This window comes from Eulemur rufifrons, chromosome 2 (assembly GCF_041146395.1).
Source record: "Eulemur rufifrons isolate Redbay chromosome 2, OSU_ERuf_1, whole genome shotgun sequence".
NCBI classification, from domain to species: domain Eukaryota; kingdom Metazoa; phylum Chordata; class Mammalia; order Primates; family Lemuridae; genus Eulemur; species Eulemur rufifrons.
The window spans coordinates 12,494,859-12,521,572 of record NC_090984.1 but is presented as its reverse complement, the minus strand read 5'-3'; the positions used below and the strand labels follow the sequence as shown (position 1 = coordinate 12,521,572).

The 26,714-nt window shown below is 40.5% G+C and overlaps 1 protein-coding gene across 1 annotated transcript; it reads right to left on the bottom strand.

The window, feature by feature from the left end:
- Window positions 1-6,887: 6,887 nt before the first annotated feature.
- ZNF121 (zinc finger protein 121) lies at window positions 6,888-18,903 on the bottom strand. Its single transcript, XM_069496030.1, has 6 exons — window positions 18,862-18,903; window positions 18,479-18,559; window positions 11,599-11,685; window positions 9,841-9,926; window positions 9,251-9,328; window positions 6,888-8,478 (listed from the first exon to the last, which is right to left on the bottom strand). Exons 5-6 carry the CDS (start codon window positions 9,251-9,253, stop codon window positions 7,288-7,290), a joined length of 1,194 nt encoding a protein of 397 aa, XP_069352131.1. The 5' UTR covers window positions 9,254-9,328; window positions 9,841-9,926; window positions 11,599-11,685; window positions 18,479-18,559; window positions 18,862-18,903; the 3' UTR covers window positions 6,888-7,287.
- Window positions 18,904-26,714: the final 7,811 nt, after the last annotated feature.

Genomic DNA, 26,714 nt, shown 5'->3' with positions numbered 1-26,714 from the left:
AAACACCTTTGCATCCCCCATTTCCCACCGACCCCTATAACAAGCAACATTTTACTCTTTGCTTCTGAGTTGAACTGTTTTCGATTCCATACATACATGAGATTATACACTTTTTCTCTGTCTAGTTTATATCACTTAGCATAATGTCCTCCAATTTCATTCATATTGTCACAAGTAGAATTTCCTTCTTTTTATGGATAATATTCTATTATATATTTATACCACATTTTCCTTATTTACCAGTCAATGGACACTTTTGTTTCCTTATCTTGGCTACTAAGATTAATGCCACAATGTACATGGGAGTCCACATATCTCTTTCAGATACTCATTCCCTTTGGATGTATACTCATAAGTGAGATTGCTGGATCACATGGTGATTCTAGTTTTAATCTGGCGAGGAACATCCACACTCTTCCTTGATATCTGCACTCCAACACCATTTCCTGAAAAGACTGTCCTTTTCCCGTTGAAAATGGACCTAGCCCAATAATAATGTGATTATATAAAATAGGGTTTATTTCTGGGGTCTCTATTCTATCCCTTTTGCCCATATGCCTACTTTTGATTACTGTATTTTTTTTTTTTTTTTTTTTTTTTTGAGACAGAGTCTCACTCTGTTGCCCGGGCTAGAGTGAGTGCCGTGGCGTCAGCCTAGCTCACAGCAACCTCAAACTCCTGGGCTCAAGCGATCCTCCTGTCTCAGCCTCCCGAGTAGCTGGGACTACAGGCATGCGCCACCATGCCCAGCTTTTTTCTATATATATTTTTTAGCTGTCCATATAATTTCTTTCTATTTTTAGTAGAGATGGGGTCTCGCTCTTGCTCAGGCTGGTCTCGAACTCCTGAGCTCAAACGATCCGCCCACCTCGGCCTCCCAGAGTGCTAGGATTACAGGCGTGAGCCACCGCGCCCGGCCTGATTACTGTATTTTTATAGCAAATTTTGACATCAGGAAGTATGAGTCCACTAATATTACTCTTTTTCAAGACTTTTGATAGTTGAGCTCCATGAGATTCCATATATGCATGACTTCTTTGTTTTTTGTATTTGCTTTGTTTTGCTTTTTGGAGACAGTCTCACTCTATCTTCCTGAGTAGAGTACAGTGGCGTCATCATAGCTCACTGCAACTCAAACTCCTGGGCTCCAGCGATCCTCCCGGCTCAGCCTCCCAAGTAGCTGGGACTACAGGCATGTGCCACCACACCCACCTCATTTTTCTATTTTTAGTAGAGGCAGAGTCTCACTCTTGCTCAGACTGGTCCTGAACTCCTGAGCTCAAGCAATCCTCCTGCCTCGGCCTCCCAGAGTGGTAGGATTATAGGCATGAGCCACCACACTCGGCCTGCATGGTCTCTTACAACCTAATTTCAGAATGACTTACCACTACTTCTGCTGTATTCTAGTGGTTCACACACCAATCATAGTACAGTGTGAGAGGATGATACAAGGGTGTGAATACCAGGAAGCAGAGTATTAGGGGCCAATTTGGAGGTTGCCTAGCACAGAGAATTTGGCAAGAGCTAACAAAACTACATGTATAATCCAGCAATCCTAATTCTAGGAATTTGACCTGAATGTAAACCTCCAGAAATACAAAAATACACATGCTCAAGATAACTAACGGTTGTTAGTAATTGCAAATTTGAATTCTGTAAATCCTTCCGTGTAGTAAAGTGGCTGAATATTATCAATAGCTGGTACATCCACAAATGGAGTATCATGCAGCAATAAACATGGGTGAGGAGGGGATCTATGAACTTGTATGGAGTGATTTCTAAGATATACTGTACAAGTGAAAGTACAAACTGCAAATGAGTAACTATAGTACAAAATATTTTAAGAAGTGGACAATCATAAAAAGATATACTGATCTATTTATTATGAGTGCAAGGAAAAACAGACAGGTTTATTCAGAAAATAGTAAGATTCATTATCTATAGGGGATGGATACAAACAGGCCACAGTAAGATGAGAACAAGGTGGAAAAGATAAGGGAAGAGAAATCTATTTAGTTCTAATGTTTAAAACATACTATTGTGACCCATACTTAATTTTTAAAAAATCAAAGGGATAACGCAAAATGAACATGAATTGAACTTTGTATCAAATGCCTAAAAAGTAAACAAGGAAAAGGGGAAAAAAAAAAGAACTGACTCAAGTAACTTTTATTATATTTTCTGTGATAACATGAAACTTACCAGTTCACATACTTTATGTGTCACAACATTTTTAATGATATCCTTTTTTTTTTTTTTTTTTTTTTTTGAGACAAGAGTCTCACTCTTTTGCAGGGGCTAGATTACCGTGGTGTCAGCCTAGCTCACAGCAACCTCAAACTCCTGGGCTCAAGCAATCCTACTGCCTCAGCCTCCGGAGTAGCTAGGACTACAGGCACGCGCCACCATGCTTGGGTGATTTTTTTCTATTTTTAGTAGAGATGGGATCTTGCTCTTGCTCAGGCTGGTCCCGAACTGCTGACCTCAAGCGATCCTCCCGCCTCAGCCTCCCAAGTGTTAGGATTACAGGCGTGAGCCACTGCGCTCGGCCTCATATGCATAATTTTATACCACAAATCTCAAAAAGTTTTTCTTTCTGCATGGTTGACACTCTATACACATTAAACAACTTTTTCTCCTCCCCCAGCCTCTGGAAATCCCCACTGTACTTTCTGCTTCTGAGTTGGACATTAGACACCTCACAAAAGTGGAATCATGCAATTTTTATCTTTTTGCAAGTGGCTTATTTCACTTAGTATGATGTCCTCTGGGTAGAGCCATGTTTCTAGAATATGGCAGGATTTTGTTTTTAAGGCTGAGATTTCATCGTATGTATATAACAAATTTTCTTTACCCATTCAACTGTTGGTGGACATCTAGTTTGCTTCTAAGAGATAATACTGCAATGAACACACATATGCATCTATCTATTCAGATGCTGTCTCCAATTCCTTTGAATATATATCTAGAAATGAACTGCTGTTGACTGAAGCAACTTTTATTCTTTATTTTATTTATTTATTTAGTCAGAGTCTCACTCTGTCGCCCGGGCTAGAGTTCTGTGGCATCAGCCTAGCTCACAGCTACCTCAAACTCCTGGGCTTGAGCAATCCTCCTGCCTTATCCTCCCCAGTAGCTCAGACTACAGCTGCATGCCACCACGATTGGGTGATTTTTTTCTATTTTTAGTAGAGATGGGGTCTTGCTCTTGCTCAGGCTGGTCTCGAACTGCTGACCTCAAGCGATCTTCCCACCTTGGCCTCCCTGAGTGCTAGGATTACAGGCTTGAGCCACCGTGCCTAGCCCCCAAGCAACTTTTAAATGTATTATTTTTACATTATACCCCAGGCTAAAGAACTGTGAATAAAAATCAAATTCTGGTTAGTAGTAGATTTTTTTAAACAGTGGAATATAACAGTATTCTGAGACTAGGATTCAGTGAGTGTTTTTTGCCTGTGATGAAAGAGAGCTACAGACATGGAAAGTTGAAGGTTAGAAATAACCTGGTAGTGTTGCAGTGGAATTAAAGGTCGTGCCATGAAATCAAGGGTTTAATATGGAAATGGTTTTAATACAGAAACAGATGTTGATGTGTATACATAAATATACATGTATCTTTTTTTCCCTACCTCTTACATTCAGAGGACCTAGGAGCCAGGGCACTCTAGTACCAAGGAACAGCCCCAGCATACAGAGTGCAGCTTCTAAATAGTATTCTCCGTGAAAAAGAACCACAGCTTCTTAGGCTGATTCCAAGGCTGGGGTAAGAAAACTACAAGGTGTACTGGGAACAAATTGTTGAACCAGAAGGTAATCATATGCCTGTGAAATGAGGGTACATTTAAAAAATTTCATAAGCTAGTTTGATGGGGACCCTATTCACTAAATCTGGGAAATTTTGCACATCAAACTAATAGTAGCTATTAAGATAACTGCAACCCATAGAATACATCAGTACGTGCTCCTGTAAGTAAATGGATAAAGGACAAAGGAAAGCTCTTCCTTAGAAAATTCCAATAAATAAATGTAAAATGAATTGTGGAATTAGAAAATCATTTGGTAACCACCCCAGCAATAGTTACAGACATACCACATCATTGCATTTTGCTCTATCATGCTTTGCCAGATATCACTTTTTTTTTTTTTTTTTTATAAATTGAAGGTCTGTAGCAACCCTATTTTTGAGCAAGTCTATCACACCATTTCTCTAACAGCATGTGCTCATTTCATGTGTTTGCCACATTTTGGTAATTCTTGCAGTATTTCAAAGTTTTTCATTATCATATTTGTTATGGTGATCTGTGATCAGTGATTTTGTATGTTCCTATTGTAATTGTTTTCTGGTACCACAAAATACACCCATATAAGATGGCAAATCTAACCTATAAATGGTATGTTTTCACTGCTTCACCACCTGGCCGTTCCCTCATCTGTTTCCATCTCCTTGGCCTCCCTTTTCCCTGAGGCAGGATATTAAAATTAGGCCAATTAATAACCCCACAATGGTCTCTACGAGTTCAAGTGAAAGGAAAAGTTGTATATCTCTCACTTTAAATCAAAAGCTAGGAGTGTTTAGGCTTAGCAAGGCAGGCATACCGAAGCTGAGACAGGTCAAAGGCTGGCCCTCTTGTACCAATCATCCAAGCTATGAGGGTAAAGTTGTTGAAGGAAATTAAAAGTCCTACTCCAATGAACACACAAATGGTTACAAGGCAAAACTGCATTATTGCTGATACGGACAAAGTTTTAGTGGTCTAGATAGAAGATCAAACCAACTGTAAGATTCCCTTTAAAGCCAACACCTAATCCAGAGCAAGTCCCAAATTCTATTTAATTCTATGAAGGCTGAGAGAGGTGAGGAAGTTGCAGAAGACTAGTTTGAAGCTAGCACAGGCTAAAGAGGTTTAAGGAAACAAGTCATCTCTAACATAAAAGTGCAAGATGAAGCAGCAGCTGCTGGTGTAGAAGCTTCAGCAAGTTAACCAGAAGATCCAGGTCAAGATAATTGATGGAGGTAGTCACCCTAACAGAGACGATACAGCCTTACATTGGAAGAACATGCCATCTGGGTCTTTCATAGGTAAGAAAAGTCAATGACTGTCATCAAACTTCAGAGGACAGGCTGACTGTCCCGTTAGGGGCCAATGCAACTGATGACTTTAAATGGAAACTAATGCTCATTTAGCATTCCAAAAATCTTAGGGCCATAAAGATTTATTAAGAAATCTGGCTGGGCGTGATGGCTCATGCCTACAATCCTAGCACTCTGGGAGGTCGAGGCAGGAGGAGTGCTTGTGGTCAGGAGTTCAAGATCATCCTGAGCAAGAGCGAGACTCTGTCTCTACTAAAAATAGAAAAAATTAGCCAGGCACAGTGGTGTGCCTGTAGTTGCAGCTACTCAGGAGGCTGAGGCAGGACTGGCTTGAGCCCAGGAGCTTGAGGCTGCAGTGAGCTATGATCACACCACTGCACTCTAGTGAAGGCAACAGAGGGAGACTCTGTCTCAAAAAAAAATAAAAAAGAAAGAAATCTACTCCACCTGTGCTCTACAAATGGAACAACAAAGTCTGGATGAAGCACATGTATTAACAGCATGGTTCACTGAATATGTCAAGCACACTTATTGAGACCCACTGCTCAGATCATTGCTTTCAAAATATTAATATTACTGCTCATTGACAATTTGTAAACCAAGAACTCTGATAGAGATGTACTAGATTAATGTTGTTTTCATGCCTGTTAACACATCTATTCTGCAGCCCATGTATCTAGAAGTAATTCTGATTTCCAAGATTTATTATTTAAGAGAGAACATTTCTAAGGCTATAACTGCCACCGATAGTGCTTTCTCTGATGGATTGGGGCAAAGTAAGATGCAGACTTCTAGAAATTATTCACCATTCTAGATGCCATTAATTAAAATCCATACTTCTTGGAAAGAGATAAGAATATCAACATTAAGCCAGGAGCAGTGGCACAGGCCTGTAGTCCTAACTACTAGGGAGGTGGAGGCAGGAGGATCACTTGAGGCAGGAGTTCAAGGCTGCAGCGTACTATGACTGAGCAGGTAAAGAGCTGCTACACTACAGCTGGCCAACATAGTGAGACTGTTCCTAAAGAAATATTTTTATTTTTTTAAAAAATAGCAACAAAAAAAATCAACATTAACAAGAGTTTGGAATTAGTTGATTCCAACCCTCACAGATGACTTTGGGGGTTCAAGACTTTAGTGGAGGAAATAACACATAGATGAAGACATGGTTGAAACAGCAAGAGAACTAGAATTAGACATGGAACCTGGAGATGTGATATGACTGACTGAATTGCTACAATCTCGAAAAAAACTAACAGATGAGGCGTTGCTTCTTCTGGATGAGCAAAGAAAGTAGTTTCTTTAGATGAAATCTACTCCTAAAGATGTGAACACTGTTGAAATGACAACAAAGGATTTAGAATATTACATAAACTTAGTTGATAGAGAGGACTGATTCCAATGCTGAAAGTTCTGCTGTGGGTAAAATGCTAGTAAACAGCATCGCATGCTACAGAGAAATCTTTTGTGACAGGAAGAGTTGCTGCAAACTTCACTGCTGTCTTATTTTAATTGTCATACTCACCTCCAACCTTCAGCAACTACCACCCTGATCAGTCAGCAGCCATCAACATCGAGGCTGGACCCTCCACCAGCAAAAAGATTATGGCTCACTGAAGGCTCAGATGATCATTACCATTTTTAGCAATAAAAACATTTTAAAATTAAGGTATGTATGTTGGTTTTTTAGACATAATGCTATCACACACTTAATAGACCACAGTACAGAGTAAACATGACTTACGCTGAGAAACCAAAAAATTTGTGACTCACTTTATTGCAACATTTACTTTATTGTAATTGTCTGGAAACAAACCTGCAATATTTCTAAGACATGCCTGTGATCTCACACATTTAGTAAGACCCAAGGAAACTGGTGAAGCCTTTCCCTGTTTCCTACACTATATGGCTCCAGGTAAGTTCTTAAATGCTGCATTGTGATCAGATTCCAATGCCTTGAGAAAAAATGCATATTCTTAAAACAAAACACAAACAAAACCCAGATAGAATCTAATAGCTCTCCTACAGTCCCAAAATGCACAGGGGATCTTGAGACTGTGAGTTCTTTCATGTCTTAGAAGTGGATGGGGATACCTGAAGACTTTCCCACATTCTTTATACCAAGAACACTCAAAACTGTGAATTCAAATATAATTAAGGTATGAGAAATTCCTAAAGGATTTTCTGCATTCCTTTCATTCAAAGAGTTTTTCTTCAGTGTGTGTTTTTAAGTGTTTAGTTAGTAAATAAAACCTGTTGTAGGCTTTCCCACATTCTGTACATTTATAAGGTTTCTCTCCAGTGTGAATTATAACGTGTTTCTGGAGGTGTGAAGAAGCACGGAAGGTTTTGCCACACTCCTTACATATATATGGTTTCTCTCCAGTATGTGTTCTTATATGTTCGATAAGCTGTGAAGATGTAGCGAAGGATTTCCCACATTCCTTACATTCATATGGCTTCTCTCCAGTGTGAGTTTTTATATGATTATGTAGACTTGAGGAAACAGTGAAGGCTTTCCCACAGTCCTTACATTTATAGGGTTTGATTCCAGTGTGAATTCGAACGTGATTCTTAAGGCATGAGGAACTTCTAAAGGATTTTCCACATACCTTACATTCAAAGGGCTTCTCCTCCGTGTGAGTTTTAAAATGTTCAGTTAGTAGATAAAGCCTATTGTAGGCTTTCCCACATTCATTACATTCATAGGGCTTCTCTCCAGTGTGTGTTCGTACGTGCTTAGTAAGGCCTGAGCGCCCGGTGAAAGCTCTTCCACATTCCTTACATTCATAGGGTTTCTCTCCAGTATGAATTCTTACATGTTCCACTAGGTGTGAAGAACCCGTGAAACATTTCCCACATTCCTTACATTCATAGCGTTTCTCCCCAGTGTGGGTTCGCATGTGACTGTTAAGGTATGAAGAACATCGGAAGAATCTTCCACATTCCGTACATTCGTAGGGTTTTTGTACAGTATGCACTGGAAGAGACACAGCATGGCTTGTGGAGTACGTGAAAGCTCCCCCACATGGTTCTTGCTCATAGAGTTTTTCTCCATCGTGAGTAATCTCATGTGCCTGAAGGTATGACTGATTAACAAAAGCTTCCTCATATTCACCGCATGCAAAGGACTTGTCTCCCAAGCACATTCCCTGGTGAACATCTGGTGACAGGCTGAACGCTTTTCTACACTGAGTCAACAAAGAAAGTTTCTCTCCAGTAGGAGTTTTCTTGTGCAGAGGAGGAGAGTTCTCTCCATTCTCATTACTGTCATAAGTGTTTCTTGTATTTTCAGTTACCATGTATGTCGTAAGGCATGAGTGTTCACTGAAGACATCTCCAGGCTGTTCATAGTCACAGAGTTCCCCTACATGGTGGCCTTCTGCCTATTGATGAAGGGATGAATGATGATTAAAGGATTTTTCAGACTTATTAATAGATCCCACCCATCTGAAATCAGACACAGTAAAATGATGATTATAATTTTTGCCATTTTCATTACATGCATATAATCGCTACCCTGTGGGTTCCTTACAAGTTGAATGAAGAAACCCTTCTGTAACAATCTTGTGCCATCTCCTCTAACCCTGAAAAGATTTCCTGTATGTTTGCAGGAAATTATTTTTAAAATCTCATTATCTAGCTACATATGTGGTAATCTGTACTTGTACCAAAATAGGATTAGGGTATCCCCTAAGTTCATCATACTTAGAGTATCCCTCTAGAGACATTCTTCCCGCATGGGTCAATGTTACTTCTCTCAATTATCTCTCATTTGTGCTCATTTTCTACAGTGGAATTCCCAATCTTTTTTTTTTTTTTTTCTTTTGAGACAGAGTCTGTTCCCCGGGCTAGAGTGCAATCCTCACTCAAGCGATCCTCCTGCCTCAGCCTCCCGAGTAGCTGGGACTACAGGCATGTGCCACCATGCCCAGCTAATTTTTTCTATATATATTTTTAGATGTCCATGTAATTTTTTTCTATTTTTAGTAGACACAGGCTCTGGCTCTTGCTCAGGCTGGTCTCAAACTCCTGAGCTCAAACCATCCGCCCACCTCGGCCTCCCAGAGTGCTAGGATTACAGGCATGAGCCACCGCGCCCGGCCCCCAATCTTTTCTTGAGTGTGGTAAATAAGAAATATCCCTTATTAATCTTACCATTTGTAGGCAATTTGATGTTTTTAGCCAAAAAATATCCTGCAGAAGTTCAGACACTTTTTGGTTTAAGTTGCCATTCTGAAGTAAAAAAAAAAAAAAAAAAAAAAATACGGATTTACACAGTAAAATGGTAGGTTAAATAAATTAAAAATGATAAAGCTCATTTGTATTTTTCATATTAAATGCACCAAAAAAATCAAGTAAATATAGATTGGATCAGTTTGGCCATGTCTAATATGCGCAAATAGTAAGGGTCAAAATATATTAATTTGTTGAACAATCTATTCCATGGAATTTAAAGAAGATGGTGAACAGAAACAGTATTATCAGAGAAAGAAAGCACTAACAATCTGGACAATAAGCATACATTAAAAACATAAACTAAAAAAAAAAAAGAGATCTTTTGTGAAATCATAAGAAAGTCTGGGATAAATAAAAAATTAATGAATATGGGAAAGTGAAGATAGCCCAAACTTCTGAGTCCAAGGGCCTCATGTTCTGTGACAAAGAACATCTTAAGAAAGTTCCCTTGTTACACTTTCAAACATACTGAAATTCTCATTGCCCAGGGATAATCTCCACAAACTTACCTTGGAGATCTCCTCTTGGCAATGTGCTCAATTCCTCTTCCTCCAACCAAGAGATCAGACTGGGTTTGAACAGCTGATACTCTGTACTGAGAAAAAGATACATCAGTGGAAATGGCTCATGCAAGATATAGCAAAGCTATCCATGAAACAGGAATTACATTTCTAAGAAAATTAAATTATTAGTTAAATTATTTCAAAGGACCTCAAAGTACATGTATCTCATTTTTCTGTATCCTAAAGAGACTGGTTATCTCTGACCCAGACACCCACCATTCAGGCTTAAATACACATTTAAAAACCATTAAGATGTTGATTCAAATATGAAATAACTTAAGTGCAAAATAGATCTTCATTTTCATGAAAAACCTACTACACCCTCTGTGGTCCTCAATTTAGGAGTGAATCAGACTCATCTGGAGGGCTTGTTAAAATGCAAACAGGACCCAAAAAGATTTTCTGATTCATTATGTCAAGGGTGGAGTAGGCAAACATATGTTTCTAATAGAATGACAATGGTGCTATTGATCCTTGGACCACATTTTGAGAACTAGCACACTAGATTAAAACCATTAGTGCAGTGACTATGTCTGTTACTTTCCACTGTTTTCAGATTTCATGTCATTGACCCTGGAACACAGTACATAATATGTATGGGTTCCATGGGAGGCTGCAAGGAATGACGGTCTTATCTGCTAAGGCCGTTCTCCAGCATCACGTTTCTGTATAGAATTTTCTAAGTTTGATCCAATAAAAAAATCCACTCTTCTTGGGTGAACTCTACAACCACATTGTCAAAAGTCCTAAATCATCACACACATGCTGGTTTGAGTGCTGCCACATGTCATCAGTGTTCACTGACAATGAGAAAGAGGAACCCAATGCCTATACAGGGTTGTAAGGGCTCCCACTGTCTACCCCAGGGTTTAGTGCTCCTAGGAACTTTTCTCTATCTGCACTCACTATTGATCTCCACCAGTTATATGGCTTTCATGGCACCTCTAACACATGAACTTAATCTCCAAACTAGACTAGGAGCTCTTCTCATCTTATTTACCTCTATTGCAGCACGCTCCTGAGCATATTGCAAACACGTGATAAACTGATGTATCAATAAATTCCTTAAGAAAAGGAAGGAGACTTTCCTCTTCTTTACCGTTCGTCTGAGCACTCTGCAAAATAAAAAACATGCACTTGGCACCATGAGGGTCAAATTAACATGCAATTACTGAAATATTGGGATGATTTTCAAGGTAATACCTAACCAATATACAGCCTTGACTCCATCAGTAAATTCAACAGAGGACTCAAAGTCTTTGAGGCTTTATTTGCTTTAAGAAGCTCTGGAGGCCAGATGCCATGGCTCACACCTGTAATCCTAGCATGGTGGGAGGATCACTCTAGGTCAGGAGTTCGAGACCAGCCTGAGCAAGAGCGAGAACCCATCTCTACTAAAAATAGAATGAAATTAGCCGGACAACTACAAATATATAGAAAAATTAGTTGGGCATGGTGGCACATGCCTGTAGTCTCAGCCACTCGGGAGGCTGAGGCAGGAGGATTGCTTGAGCCCAGGAGTTTGAGCTTGCTGTGAGCAAGGCTGACATCACAGGACTCTAGCCCAGGCAACAGGGCTCTGAAGACTCTGTCTCCCAAAAAAAAAAAAAAGCAGCTCTGGAGACATGTCCATCTAGAAGGAAATGTGTCTATCAAGTGGATGCAAAGCATATCATTTCTAATAAGAATACATTTTTGGCATACCGGATATCAATTAATCAGCTGGCCATCATCCTCATGCCTGTATAGTTTCTTCATGAAGGCAAAAGATTAGAACCCTAGAAAGATGACCTGGAAAAGAAAGAAGGCATGAGAACCCAGAGTTGACTATAATTTCCACACTCACATATTTGGAAGTTACTCCATCCTAGTATGAAATTCCCAGGTAATCCTGCACAATCTAGAATACACACACAGAGATAACCTACTGCCACCATACAATGGCAGAGCAGTCTGTCTCGTCTAACGTCAGAGACAGGAATGGTGAGCCATACTGCCCATCAGGAAAAGGGCAACAATCTCAATTTAAAGGTAAGGAAACTTAAGTCCTGAGAAATGTGACTCTTTATTTGCCCAAGGTGATGACACTTATCAAGGAGATTAGGCAGCATCTCTTCCCAAAGCACACGTTCCCAGTGGCTGACTTACAAAACAGCAATCTCCGGCCCACCCCAGCATCTATGAAACAAACCAGGAGCATGACTGCTCAGGCCCAGACCATGGGACTCTACTGTATAACGGGGACCTGAGGCAGAGTCTCTTAAAAAGAACAACAGAACTTACCATGAGACAAAAATCAATTGCTGCCATCCTGCACAGCTGACAGCGAACACTGCTTTCCTTGATGCCAAGACCACTTCAGGGCAACTTATGAACCTAAATGGATGGCACAATCGCCATTCCTCTTGATACAGGAATATCTACAGTCCTGTTTCATATTAATCACTGATCAACAAGCATCACATCACACATTAGCATTCTCTCTACAGATAATATATGTGATATCTACTAAAAGCAGGGTACTCCATGAGTATTGGTAATTATCAATGACCATTTACTGAAGAACAGTATTATGTCAGATGTCTCAGTAGGAACCTTACATGTATAAGCTCACTTAATTATCACGACAGCCCTTCACAATAGACATTATCCCTATTTAATAGCTAACTTCCCCACACACACACCCCTCCTCCCCGCCACCGATTCAGATAACACTAATAGATCCAACATCAGCTACTTAGGAAATGCTGAACCAGGACTTGTATGCAGGTTAGTTTGCTCAAAAGTCTGAACTCCTGGCTGGGAACGGTGGCTCCAACTGTATTCCTAGCACTCTGGGAGGCCAAGGTGGGAGGATGGCTTGAGGTGAGGAGTTTAAGACCAGCCTCAGCAAGAGTGAGACCCCATCTCTACAAAAAATAGAAAAATTAGCCGAGCATTGTGGCACGCACCTGTAGTCCCAGCTACTCAGGAGGCTGAGGCAGGAGGATCACTTGAACCAAGGAGTGTGAGGTTGCAGTGAGCTATGATGACACCACTGCACTCTAGCCCTGGGTGACAAAGACAATGTCTCAAAAAATAAAAGAGTTTGAATTCCTAAGGTTGCTGTTATGCCCACACATGACCAAAAGCAGGTCTAGAGGCCAGGTGCAGTGGCTCACACCTGTAATCTTAGCACTCTAGGAGGCCAAGGCAGGAGGATCCCTTGAGTTTAGGACTTCAAGACCAGCTTGAGCAAGAGTGAGACCCCGTCTCTACTAAAAAGAGAAAAATTAGCCAGGCGTTGTGGTGTGCGCCTGTAGTCCCAGCTACTCAGGAGGCTGAGGCAGAAGGATCGCTTGAGCCCAGGAGTTTGAGGTTGCTGTGAGCTGGGCTGAGGCCACGGCACTCACTCTAGCCTGGGAAACAGAGTGAGATTCTGTCTCAAAAAAAAAAAAAAAAAAACAAAAACAAAAACCAAACCCAAAATTAATAAAAGAAAAATAATGAAGATCAGAGCAAAAACAAATTAAGACTAGGCCAGGCACAGTGGCTCACACCTGTAATCCCAGCACTTTGTGAGGCTGAGACAGGAGGATCATTTGAGCTCAAGAGTTCCTTATCAGCCTGAGCAATATGGCAAGACCCCATGTGCACAAAAAATAGAAAAATTAGCCAGGCATGGTGGCATGTACCTGCAGTCCCAGCTACTCAGAAGGCTGAGCCACAAGGATTGCTTGAGCCCAGAAGTTTGAGATTGCAGTGAGTTGTGACAATGCCACCGCACTCTAGCCCAGGCAACAGGGTGAGACCTGTCTCCAAAAACCAAAAAACCACAGACTTAAAAAAAGAAAAAAAAAAGATTAATGAAATGAAAAGTTGACTTTATTGAAAAAATAAAAATCAACAAATCTTTAGCTAGACTAAAAAAAGAAAAAAGACCCAAAGAAATGAAATCAGAAAGAAAAAGGAAATATAACAAAAAAGACCACAAAATAAAGACAGTAAAACCACAGAAGAAAAACTCATTAGAGACTATTATGAACTACATGCCAACAAATTGGAGAATCTAGAAAAAAATGGATAAATTTTTGGACACATACAAGATTGAACGATGAATGGAAAACCTCAACAAACCAGTAACAAGTAATGAGACTGAATCCATAATGAAGTCTCCCATTAAAGTAAAGCACAGGAACTGAGGTTTCACTGCTAAATTCTACCGAACATTTGAAAAATTATTACTAATTCTATTAAAATTTTACAAAAATTGGCCGGGCGCGGTGGCTCACGCCTGTAATCCTAGCACTCTGGGAGGCCGAGGTGGGCGGATCGTTTGAGCTCAGGAGTTCGAGACCAGCCTGAGCAAGAGCGAGATCCCATCTCTACTAAAAATAGAAAGAAATTATATGGACAGCTAAAAATATATATAGAAAAAATTAGCCGGGCATGGTGGTGCATGCCTGTAGTCCCAGCTACTCGGGAGGCTGAGGCAGTAGGATCGCTTAAGCCCAGGAGTTTGAGGTTGCTGTGAGCTAAACTGACGCCACGGCACTCACTCTAGCCCGGGCAACAGAGCGAGACTCTGTCTCAAAAAAAAAAAAAAAATTTTACAAAAATTGATGAGCCAAGAACACTTCCAAACTCTTTCTATGAGGCCAGTATTACCCTGATACTTACACCAGACAATGACGCAACAAAAAAAGAGAACTACAGGCCAATATCACTGCTGAACACAGATGCAAAAATTCTCAACAAAATACTAGCAAAATGAATTCAACAACATATTAAAAAGATCATTCACCATGATCAAGTGGGATTCATCTCAGGGATGCAAGGATGGTTCACACACAAATCAATAAACATGATACATCACATTAAGAGAATGAAGAACAAAAATCAAATGGTCATTTCAATAGATGCTGAAAAAACATCTGATAAAACGCAACATCCCTTTGTGATAAAAACCCTCAAAAAACTGGGTATAGAAAGAACATACCACAAAATTAAAAAGGCCATGGGGGATGTGGGATGGGACATGTGGGACGGATGACAAACCCACAGCCAACATTATACTGAACAGGAAAAAACTGAAAGCCTTTCCTTTAAGATATAGAACAAGACAAGGACACCGATCTTCACCACTTTTATTCAACATAATACTGGAAATTCTGGCCAGGGCACTTAGGCATAGAAAGAAATAAAGGGCATCCAAATTGAAACGGAAGATGTCAAATTCGCCTTGTTTGCAAATAACATGATCTTATGTTTAGGAAAACCTAAAGCCTCCACCAAAAACTGTTAGAACTGGTAAAGGAATCTTCAGTGAAGTTGCAGGACACAAAGTCAACACACAAAAATTGGCAGCATTTATACACACCAACAGTGAACAATCTGAAAAAAGAAATCTCAAGAAAGCAATCACAGCTGGGCACGGTGGCTCATGCCTGTAACCCCAGCACTCTGGGAGGCTGAGGCGGGTGGATCGTTTGAGCTCAGGAGTTCGGGAAAAGCCTGAGCAAGAGCAAGACTCCGTCTCTACTAAAAATAGAAATTAGCTGGACAACTAAAAATATATATATAGAAAAAATCAGCCAGGCATGGTGGCGCATGCCCGTAGTCCCAGCTACTCGGGAGGCTGAGGCAGGAGGATTGCTTGAGCCCAGGAGTTTGAGGTTGCTGTGAGCTAGGCTGACGCCACGGCACTCTAGCCTGGGCAACAGAGTGAGACCCTGTCTCAAAAAAAAAAAAAAAAAAAAAGCAATCACATTTACAACAGCTACAACAAATATAAAATACCTAGGAATCAACTTAACCATGGATGTGAAAGATCTATACAAGGAAAACTATAAAACAGTAAAGAAAGAAATTGAAGAAGACACAAAAATGTGGAAAGCTATTTCACACTCATGGAATGGAAAAATTACCATTGTGAGAATGACAATAATACCCAAAGCAATCTACACATTCAATGACATCTCTATCAAAATACCATTAGCATTCAACAGAAACAGAAAAAATAATCCTAAAATTTGTATGTAACCACAAAAGACCAAAGCACTCCTAAGCAAATCTTGTCATATGCAGCAACATGGATGGAACTCGAGCTCATTATGTTAAGCACAATAAAGCAAGCACAGAAAGACAAATATCACATTTTCATTCACATGCGGAAGTTAAAAAAGTGGATCTCATGAAGATAGAGAGGGATGAAAAGGTTTATTAATGGTTACAGATACAGTTTGGTAGAATAAATAAGAACTGGTGTTTGACAGATCAGTAGGGTGACTATATCTAACATTAACTTATTGTACATTTCAAAACAGGTAGAGGAGAATATTTCAAATGTTGCTAGCATAAACACAAATATTTAAGGTGATGAATATTCTAATTATGCTGATTTGATTATATGAATATATCAAATTATCACATGTACTCTAAAAAATATGTATCTATTATGTATCAATAAAAAAATTAAGGCTGGGTGCGGTGGGTGCAGTGGCTAACGCCTGTAATCTTAGCACTCTGGGAAGCTGAGGCAGGAGGATTGCTTGAGGTCAGGAGTTCAAGACCAGCTTGAGCAAGAGTAGAAAAATCAACCAGCCATAGTGGCTTATGCCTGTAGTTCCAGCTATTTAGGAGACTGAGGCAGGAGGATCACTTGAGCCCAGGAGTTTGAGATTGCAGTAAGCTAGGCTGATGCCACAACACTTGCCCGGGTAACAGAATTAGACCTCTGTCTCGAAAAAAAAATAAAATAAAATAAAAAATAAAGAAAGAAATATATAGGGCCGGGCGCGGTGGCTCACGCCTGTAATCCTAGCACTCTGGGAGGCCGAGGTGGGCGGATCGTTTGAGCTCAGGAGTTCGAGACCAGCCTGAGCAAGAGCGAGACCCCACCTCTACTAAAAAAAAAATAGAAAGAAATTATATGGACAGCTAAAAATATATATAGAAAAAAATTAGCCGGGCATGGTGGCGCATGCCTGTAGTCCCAGCTACTCGGGAGGCTGAGACAGGAGGATCGCTTGAGCTCAGGAGTTTGAGGTTGCTGTGAGCTAGGCTGACGCCATGGCACTCACTCTAGCCTGGGCAACAGAGTGAGACTCTGTCTCAAAAAAAAAAAAAAGAAAGAAAGAAATATATAAAGTAGAGGGTGGGAGATTTCAGGAGCCAGTTTCTGTGGGTTCAGTTGTCTGGATCATATAAAGATATCCCCCTCCAATATGTCACTCCAAGTTACTGCACTTCACACCATCTACCACCAAAAAAGAGGCAGAACACTCTGCAAACCTTTTGAATTTTGGAGGTGACATATACAACATTTCAATGTGCTTTAATGCTCCATACAGTCAGCTGTAAGCCTTCTAATTTCAATGGATTGGAGCAAGTTCAGGCTGTAGTACAAGCTTCTCAAGCACTTGATCCACCTTATCCAGCAGACCCAATGATACTCAAAGTGTCCATGGTCAATAGGATACTGTTGGAAGCTTCTGGCAAGCACCAATATGAGAGAGCACAGCTCTCTGGTATTTTAGAGGAAATGTATGCCCTCTTCTGCAGATAACTTTCTCTTTTGAGTAACAGGTTGTGGCTTGCCACCAGTAGTGACTAAGGCAGTGAAGTCACCATGAAGTGACTAAGGCAGAGCTACGCTGACATCTTATGGCCCCACAAGCATAAAATACTATCAGCCCTTATCAATATTTGCCAACTTATCCCATGGACCCAACTACAAGTTTATAGGCAATAGCATGAATGAATATTTAAACACACCATGAGAATACAATCAGAAATATCTGATTGTGTGACTTTCTAAAAAAAGGTGTGACTCCTCAAAAATCAATGTAATAGACAATAATGACTATTCTAGGTGAAAAAACAATAAAAGCCATAAACAATTGCAATGTATAAAACTTGAACGGACCTTTGATCCAAAAACACCCACCAATGTATGTTGGAAAAAAGTGAAGAATTTCAGTTATTACACAAAGTCGACATTAGATGACACCATTATTTTTAATTTTCTTAAGTGAAATACTAGTATTGTGGTTTTACTAGGGCAATGTCTTTACCTTTGTAAGATGCATTACCAGGCATTTAAAGGTCAAGTATCCCATATGCAATTTATGCTCAACCTACACTCAAATAATAGTTCTCCATAAAACGTATTTGTCTATCTGAGGAACAAACAAGCACAATGCTAAAAATCTATCATAATGGGTATTCCTTGTACTGAACGTTCACATTTGCCTTAAGTTCAGATTTTTAGTGCAAACATGCCGTTAATAATGAATTCGATTACCCTAGTAATAAAGCCTTAAAGCTTTGTGGGGACGTACAGGCCTAAGAACTTCAGATGAAAAGAACAGCTGAGTATTCCTGCTTGTCTTTAATGGAAAGGCTCGTAGTCTACATGTTTATATTAATACACAGAAACAGGAGCACCCTACACAACTAAGAATCTATATTATCTTTCTATCCGAACATAATACGTCAAAAATAAAGGACACCAAGACAACGCCAAATTCTCAGATGAAACACTCTTTAACAAAAAAACAGAAGCAGAGGCCCCCACCGAACCAACTTTCTGCCAAGTACTTACCAGGAACAGGCCAGAATCGTCAGGTTCCTGAGGTGGGAGAGCAGAGTGAGTCCACCTGACTCGAACGGCGGAATTCTTTTCCTTTTGGGGAAAAATAAAAAATTCACAAACGTTGCTTTGGAGGCTTTGGAAAAGGAGAGCAAAGCGGATGAAAACATCGCACCGACGCAGAATAACAGCAGTTCCCCCGACCCAGCTCCCCGCGGTGAGCCGGGCCGAGAGGCCTCCTGGAACTGGCCGCGCCGGGAGGACCAGCTGCCCGGCGGACGCGGTGGGGCGGGCCAGGCCTCTCTATCCGGAGGCCCCTCGGCAGCCTCGCCCCAGTCTCCAAATGATGCCCCCTTGCTACCTCCCGGCCCCAAACGCAGGCACGGGGGACTCACCTAAGCCAGAGCTCACCCCGCCATTATAAAAGCGAAATGGCACAGCACGCGCAGAGGCAGCGCCGGAAAAGATGGCGGTGCGCCGTGACGTCACTTCCGCCGACTGCCTCGGGCCGGGCGGGGCTCCCGGGCTGGAGTGTCAACCACCCAGGACCCGGCGGCATAGAGAAATTCTTGTTTCCTCCTGCGTAGGTGTCGGTGGGCCCTACGGTTGCCTCAGTCAGGGACCCAGAAGCGGGGCTGGAGCAGAAACAGGCGCGTTGACAAGGGGAGGTTAGGATCACGCCTCCGGGCGAGGTCCACCGGCGGGGGCAGAGTTGGAGGTGGAACCAGGCACAGTCTGGATCGCCGGACTGACTAGAAGGGCCGGTTTTGGGGTGGGGAATACACCCAAGAGGATGCTCATAAAAAGCTTTTCTGTGTCTCCCTGCTCCCTCCGAGTTCTTAGAGCTGCTGCTTTTTTTTTTTTTTTTTTCTTTTTGAGATAGAGTCTTGCTCTGTCGCCCTGGCTAGAGTGCAGTGGCATCATCATAGCTCACTGCAACCTCCAGCTCCTGGGCTCAACCAATGCTCCTGCCTCAACCTCCTGAGTAGCTGGGACTAGAGGCGCGGCACCACGCCCGGCTAATTTTTTAAGTGTTTTGTAGAGACAGGGGTCTTGCTATGTTGTACAGGCTGGTCTCGAATTCCTGGCCTCAAGCAATCCTTCTGAGGTGCTGGAATTACAGGCGTGAGCCACGCAGCTGGCCTTAGAGCCCTTTCTGTGATTTTTCCGTATTGATAAACTTGCCAGTGAATGTCAAGGTATATCTCTTCCATTCAATCAATATCTACTATAGGCCTTTATTGGCTCTTATTCTTTATTTTATTTTTTGTCTTGGGGGAGGGTCTCCTTTTGTCGCCCAGGCTAGAGTGCAGTGGTGTGATCATAGCTCACTGCAACCTCAAACTCCTGGCTCAAGGGATCCTCCTCCGTCAGTCTCCCGAGTAGCTGGGACTACAAGCTGTGCCACCACGCCAGCTAGTTTCTCTATTTTTTGTAGAGACAGAGCTCTCTCTCTTGCTCAGGCTTGTCTTGAACTCCTTGCCTCAAGCACAAGGAATAACTGCAGCTCGCCTGTTATTCCTTTTTGTTTATCAGAACAACATGGTGAACTCTAGTAGATTCCTTTGCGTTTTCAATATAATAGTATTTTCTGCAAATCTTGATTTTTTTCCTTCATCAAATCTGTATTTCTATTGTTATTTTTCTGATGTAACCATAGGGGCCAGGACCACTTATATATACTATGTTGTATATAGTATATATAAGTATATAGTATATATAGTATATATAACAGTGATACCAGCATTCTCCCCAGGTTTATTCAGAAATGTAACATAATTCCAATAAAAATACCAAAAGTTTTTTATGGAGTTAATCACATTGATGCTAAAGTTTATATGGAAGAACAAACATGATAATAACCAAGAAAATGCTGACAAACAAAAACAATGATGATCTACAGATATTAAAACGTACTATAGGCCAGGAGCAGTGGCTCACGCCTATAATCCTAGCACTCTGGGAAGTCGAGGCGGGAGGATTACTTGAGCTCAGGAGTTTGAGGCCAACCTCAGCCAACCCTGTCTCTACAAAAAAATAGAAAAATTAAGGCCGGATGTCGTGGCATGCATCTGTAGTCCCAGATACTGGGGAGGCTCAGGCAAGAGCATTGCTTGAGCCCAAGAGTTTGAGGTTGCAGTGAGCTATGATGACGCCACTGCATTCAAGCCTGGGGAAGAAAAAAGGAAGGAAGGAATGCAGTGGCTTGGGGTATTCATAGCCCCAGGGTTTATCTTATCTATGGCTAGCAATTTCACAGAGTATACAAAGCAGGCACACTCTAGGAGAGAGGCGAGAGTCTCCTTGCTGGTTTGATGAAGGAAGGAACATGTGGAGGAAGTCTAGCTAAGCTAGGAATGGTGACTGTCCTCCAGAACCTGAGGGAGGCCTCCAACTAAAACCAGCAAAAACCAGGGCCTTTATTCACAAGCCACAAGGAAATGAATTCTGCTGACAACGTAAATGAGCTGGAAAGCAGATTCTGCCTGTACAAGCTTCCAAAATACAGCCTGATACCTTGATTGCAGCCTTGTGAGACCCTAAGAAGAATACCCAGCTAAACTATTCCTGGACTCCAGACCCCATGGAAACTTCGAGATAATAATTATGTGTTGTTTCAAGAGAAAAAAAAGGACTTAAAATCTACTCTCTTAGCAAATTCCAAGGATACAGTACAATATAATTAACTAAAATCTCCATGCTATATATTAAATCCCAGAATTATTCATCTTATAACTGAAAATTCAAACCGTTTCACCAACTTCTCCCCAATTCCCTCCTCTGCATCCCATTCCCTAGCAACCAATGTACTCTGCTTCTATGAGTTCAGCTTTTTCAGATTCCATATGTAAGTGAGATAATACAGGATTTCCTTCTTTTTTTAAAGGCTAAATAATATTCATATGTATATTACATTTTTTTTGCATTCCTCTTTCAAGGGACATTTAGGTTGTTTCCATAACTTGTCAACTGTGAAAAATGCCGCAATGAAGATAGGAATGCAAATATCTCTTTTGAGTACTGATGTCATTTCTTTTTGGCATATACCCAGGAGTGAGATTGCTGGATCATGTGGATCATGATGCTATCTCATTTTTTGAGTAAAACCTCCATACTGTTTTCCACAATGGCTGTACTGCGACACCATTTCTGGAAAAAGACTGCCTTTTCCCCATTGAATGATCTTGGCACCATTGTCAAAAATCATTTGATTATATCTGTAAGGGTTTATTTCTGGGCTTTCTATGCTATAATTGGTCTATGTGTCTGTCATATGCCTGTACCATAATGTTTTGATTACTGTAGCTTTGTAGTAACTTTTGAGACAGTCTCACTCTGTCACCCAGGATAGAGTATAGTAGTGTCATCATAGGTCACTGCAACCTTAAACTCTTGAGCTCAAGCAATCCTCCTGCCTCAGTGTCCTGAGTAGCTGGGACTACAGGTGTGTGCTGCCATACCTGGCTAATTTTTCTATTTTTTATAGAGACGGGGTCTCGCTTTTCTTCAGACTAGTCTCAAACTCCTGGCCTCAAGCGATCCTCCTGCCTTGGCCTACCAAAGTGCTAGGATTACAGGTGTGGCCACCCACTGTGCCCAGCCTTGTAGTAACTTTTGACATCAGAAAAGTGTGAATCCTACAACGATGTTCTTTTTCAAGATTGTTTTCACTATATGGACTCCATTGAGATTCCATATGTGCATGATCTTTTGTAACCTAAACTTCAGAAGTGACTTAACATCACTTCTGCCATGTTCTGCTGGTCACAGAGACCAAGGCTTGTGCCATGTGAGAGGAATACACACAAAGATATGAATATCAGGAAGCAGGGATTATTGGGAACCAATTTGGAGGCCACCAGTACAGAGGAGAATTTGCCAATATCTAACAAAACTACGTGTACAATACAGCAATCCTACTTCTAAGAATTTGCTCTGAAGGTAAACCTTTAACAACTCAAGCATGCTCAGGATTACTAATTGCAGCACTGCTTGTAATTGCAAATTTGGGTGTTTTTTTTTTTCCTCTTTCTTTTTCTTTTTTTTGAGACAGCATCTCCCTGTGTTGCCCAAACTTGTCTTGAACTCCTGAGCTCTAGCAATCCTCCAACTTTAGCCTCCCAAGTGGCTGGTATTACAGGCATATGTCACTGCACCTGGCCTGCAATAGCAAATTTGAATGCCTTGAATACTCTCAAGTAGTAAAGCAGCTGAATATTATATGGTACATCCGCCAGTGGAGTACTATGTACCTACAGAAATAAATGAAGGTCTCTATGAACTCAGATGGAGTGATTTCCAAGATATACCATTAAATAAAAACTGCAAAACAGCATCTATAGTATGAAACTATATCTTTAAGAAAAATAGACAATAGTAAGATACATATTTATCTGTTCATTTTGAGTACAAGGAAACACAGGATTATTCAAAAAATGATAAAATTGGCGTGAAAAAATAAAAAATAAATAAATAAAAAAAAGAAAAAAAAATGATAAAATTCAGAATCTATAGGGGATGGATGAATAGCATGGTGGAATGAAAACAGGGTGGAAAAGATACAGAACATGTCATTCTGTTTAGTTCCAATGTCTAATGCCACATTATTTTCTTACATATTTTTTTATAATCAAGTATAGAGGGACAACCTAAAATGGAATATGAAAATATCTCTACTGAATCAGTTGAGTGTGTCTCCAGGCTGAGAGAAAGGACTGCATCTAGAATAAGTCACATGTTTGAAAACAACAGCCATTTTCTGTGATGGCAAAAATTCCAATCTTCCGTATAGAACTTAAAGGAAAAAATGTATATCCCTAGACATTTTCATGAATTAGAGAATAAACATAAATAAATTAAATTTCCCACTCAAAAAAGAAAAAATAGCTAAGTAAACCAACATAAAAAAGTTACAAAGGAATTATCCTATTAAAAAAAGCACTAGGCTTGTTTCCTTTGCCTAGCCGGACAGATGGTGGTGCTCACTTGTAATCCCAGATACTAGGGAGGCTGAGGTGGGAGGTTCACTTGAGCCCAGGAGTTTGAGTCCAGCCTGGACAACATAGTAAGACCCCATCTCTATTATTAATATTTTAAAAAAGCACTAATCCCAGACATTTTTACATAGGAAATATATGAAACTTTCAAGGTCCAGCTGGCCCTAATTCTCTATAAGTCTTTTCAGAGTACTGAAAATGAAGCAAATCTTGCTTAACCCTTTTATGATGCAAGTACAAGATTGATATATAAACCAATAAAGACAGCACAATTACTAAAAACTGCGGAATCATATCAGTAATGAATAAATGCACTATGTAAAATATTAGCAAATTCCAACACCACTTTACACAAATAATAAACCATGAGCAAGTGGAATGTATTCCAGGGATGCAAGGTTGGTTCAGCCTGATCTCTATCTTACAGCAGTATATTCCATTGTTATGGATGATACCTGGTATGTGCCCATGGCAATGCCAGAGGATGTCAGGTCAGACATCCTCTCCCAAGGAGGTAACATTCTCCCACTTCCCCGGGGTAAAGTTCCAGCCTGAGTGGAAGTCCAGCAGATGAGAGCGTCTGTTCTGGCCGACTAGAGGATGCACTGTAGAAGAGATGGCAGCCTCACCCCAACACTGGTCAATTCTCTGGGCCTCTGGAACTCTGGGTGGTGCTAGAATCACTACTTTTGGGTGGTGGGAGCCATTCTAGGGGCTCCCAACAAACCCTTCTGCCTCCTTCCATCCTACCAGGTTCAGGGGCCAATGGAAGAAATCTGAGAGAGACCAGAGGATTGTAACAGTGCTTTTGGGAATCACTGATTTAAATGCTGGGAGGGTCCTGGAATTCTCCTAACCCCTGGTACCCACTTGCATCTCATCCCATCAACTATTTCTGTAAGCCCTTGGTCCTGCTGACTGTCCTGGACCCCTAAGCAGAGGAAAATGAGCTCAAATCTTATTTTTCCCGTCACAGGTCACAGGAAAAGATGCCCAGTTCTTCTATGACCATTGACAGAATTCTTCACTGCTAAGATGAGTGGGCCTAGTTTTGGAAGCTCCTCTAATGCATCGTGAAGAACCACTATTTATCAGCTTGTATGCCAAGGGGTATGTGTATCAGTTGGCCTTTACTATGTAAGAAAAAAGCTCAAGACTTAGTAGCTGAAAACAACAGGCATTACTTAGCAGAAGCCTCTTGAGCATGGACTTGCATGGCTCAGTTCTGCTGATTTCTACTGGTCAGAGCAAGTCAAAAGAAAAAGTAGCAAAGGAAAGGAAAGGAAAACAGGCTGCACCTTCAGATGGGAGTAACGTCAAAGGATTTGTGGCCATTTGTAATCTATCACAGGATATCATTGGGCCTGACTGTGTCAAGGGGCCTGTTCTTTTGGCCACCAGATCTGTTTAGTGACTTGGGTGACAATACACTTATTACTGGGTATTTGGAAGTATGATGCTCTGGAGGAGTATGATGGGAATTCCTGTATTCAAATGGCCTAGAACGCTTGGTTGAAAAGGAAAGTTATTAATGCACACTTAAATTTAGAAATTTAATTTAGTATGTTTTAGGGTAGTGAGTACAATAAAAGTAATAGAATGTATAATTTTCAAACATTAAGAGTAAAATAATTTAAATGAAAAATATAGTCAATACAAAGGGAACACAATAAGACAAGTACAGAAAAAAATAAGATGCTAGAAATTAATCCAATTCATTACTAATTACATTATATGTAACAAACTAAATGCTCAAGGTAAAAAAAAAGGATTGTTAGTTGGGATTTTTCAAATACCCAGATTTTTTAAATACGTCAGCTAAAGTAGATATTAAAAGACACAACTAAAAAGGCTACAGAAAGACTGAGAAATAGAGGAAAATCAAGCTGATAGAGCTTCATAAATACCTAACAGAATTAATGGAATAGAAAACATACTAGAAATAGTGTTGATTTTTCAAGCCAAAGATTCTTTGAAATAAATCACAAAACTGAATACTTTCTGCCAAGATTAACACAAGAAAAGGGAAAGAATGCACAAAGAAATCTTTATAAAATGCAAAAGGAGACACTTATTCCCCATAAATACTTTCAGAGTATTGAAAATGAAGCAAATCTTGTCCTTTTATGATACACAATTTATACATAAACTGATAAAGACAGCACAATCATTAACAACTGCAGAATCATATCATATACAAAAGGAATTTATATAACCAGCAAACATTAAAAATACAATGCTGAAGAAACCTTATTTATGCTATAATCATAAAAAATTGAATAGCTTTAAATCAACACAGAAAAAAGGTAACTAAAACAGCAATAACAATTACTCTAGATCCAGATAATTTAACTTGTAAAATTTACCCTTCATAAAAGTCCCCATTTAAATTACCAGTTATTCCAGCATCATTTATTAAATATGCACCCTTTCCCCCATAGAAATGCAATGAAATTATCATGCTGCGTAGGTCTTTCCAGGCTCTCTATTATGTTCCATGGGTTTATTTGTCTGTGTACAATGCAACACTATATTAATTACTTTAATAAATCTTGGCATTAGGGGAAGTTTCCCACCTTGTTCATCAGGTGTGTCTTGATCCTTGGCATTTTCTTCCATATACCTTTTAGAAACATTTCAAGTTCTACCAAAAAACGTTGGGATTGCATTAAATCTATAGCTCAATTTGGGGAGAATGACATCTTGATAGTATTCCAACACCACAGTGTATCTGCATGTATTTAGTTATCTTGTTTTAATGTTCCTTAAAGTTTAATTTTCTCAAAGAGGGCTTACACATTTTTGGTTAGATTTATCATAAGTACTTACAAAAATTGCTATTTTATGATTAAGATGTGTTATCATTGGCCAGTGGACTTTCTTCAAGCTGGCTCCTCTCCTTTTGACAAGATCCTAGCAGTAATTGGCCGGGCGCGGTGGCTCACGCCTGTAATCCTAACACTCTGGGAGGCCGAGGTGGGCGGATCGTTTGAGCTCAGGAGTTCGAGACCAGCCTGAGCAAGAGCGAGACCCCATCTCTACTAAAAATAGAAAGAAATTATATGGACAGCTAAAAATATGTATAGAAAAAAATTAGCCGGGCATGGTGGCGCATGCCTGTAGTCCCAGCTACTCGGGAGGCTGAGACAGGAGGATCGCTTGAGCTCAGGAGTTTGAGGTTGCTGTGAGCTAGGCTGATGCCACGGCACTCACTCTAGCCTGGGCAACAGAGTGAGACTCTGTCTCAAAAA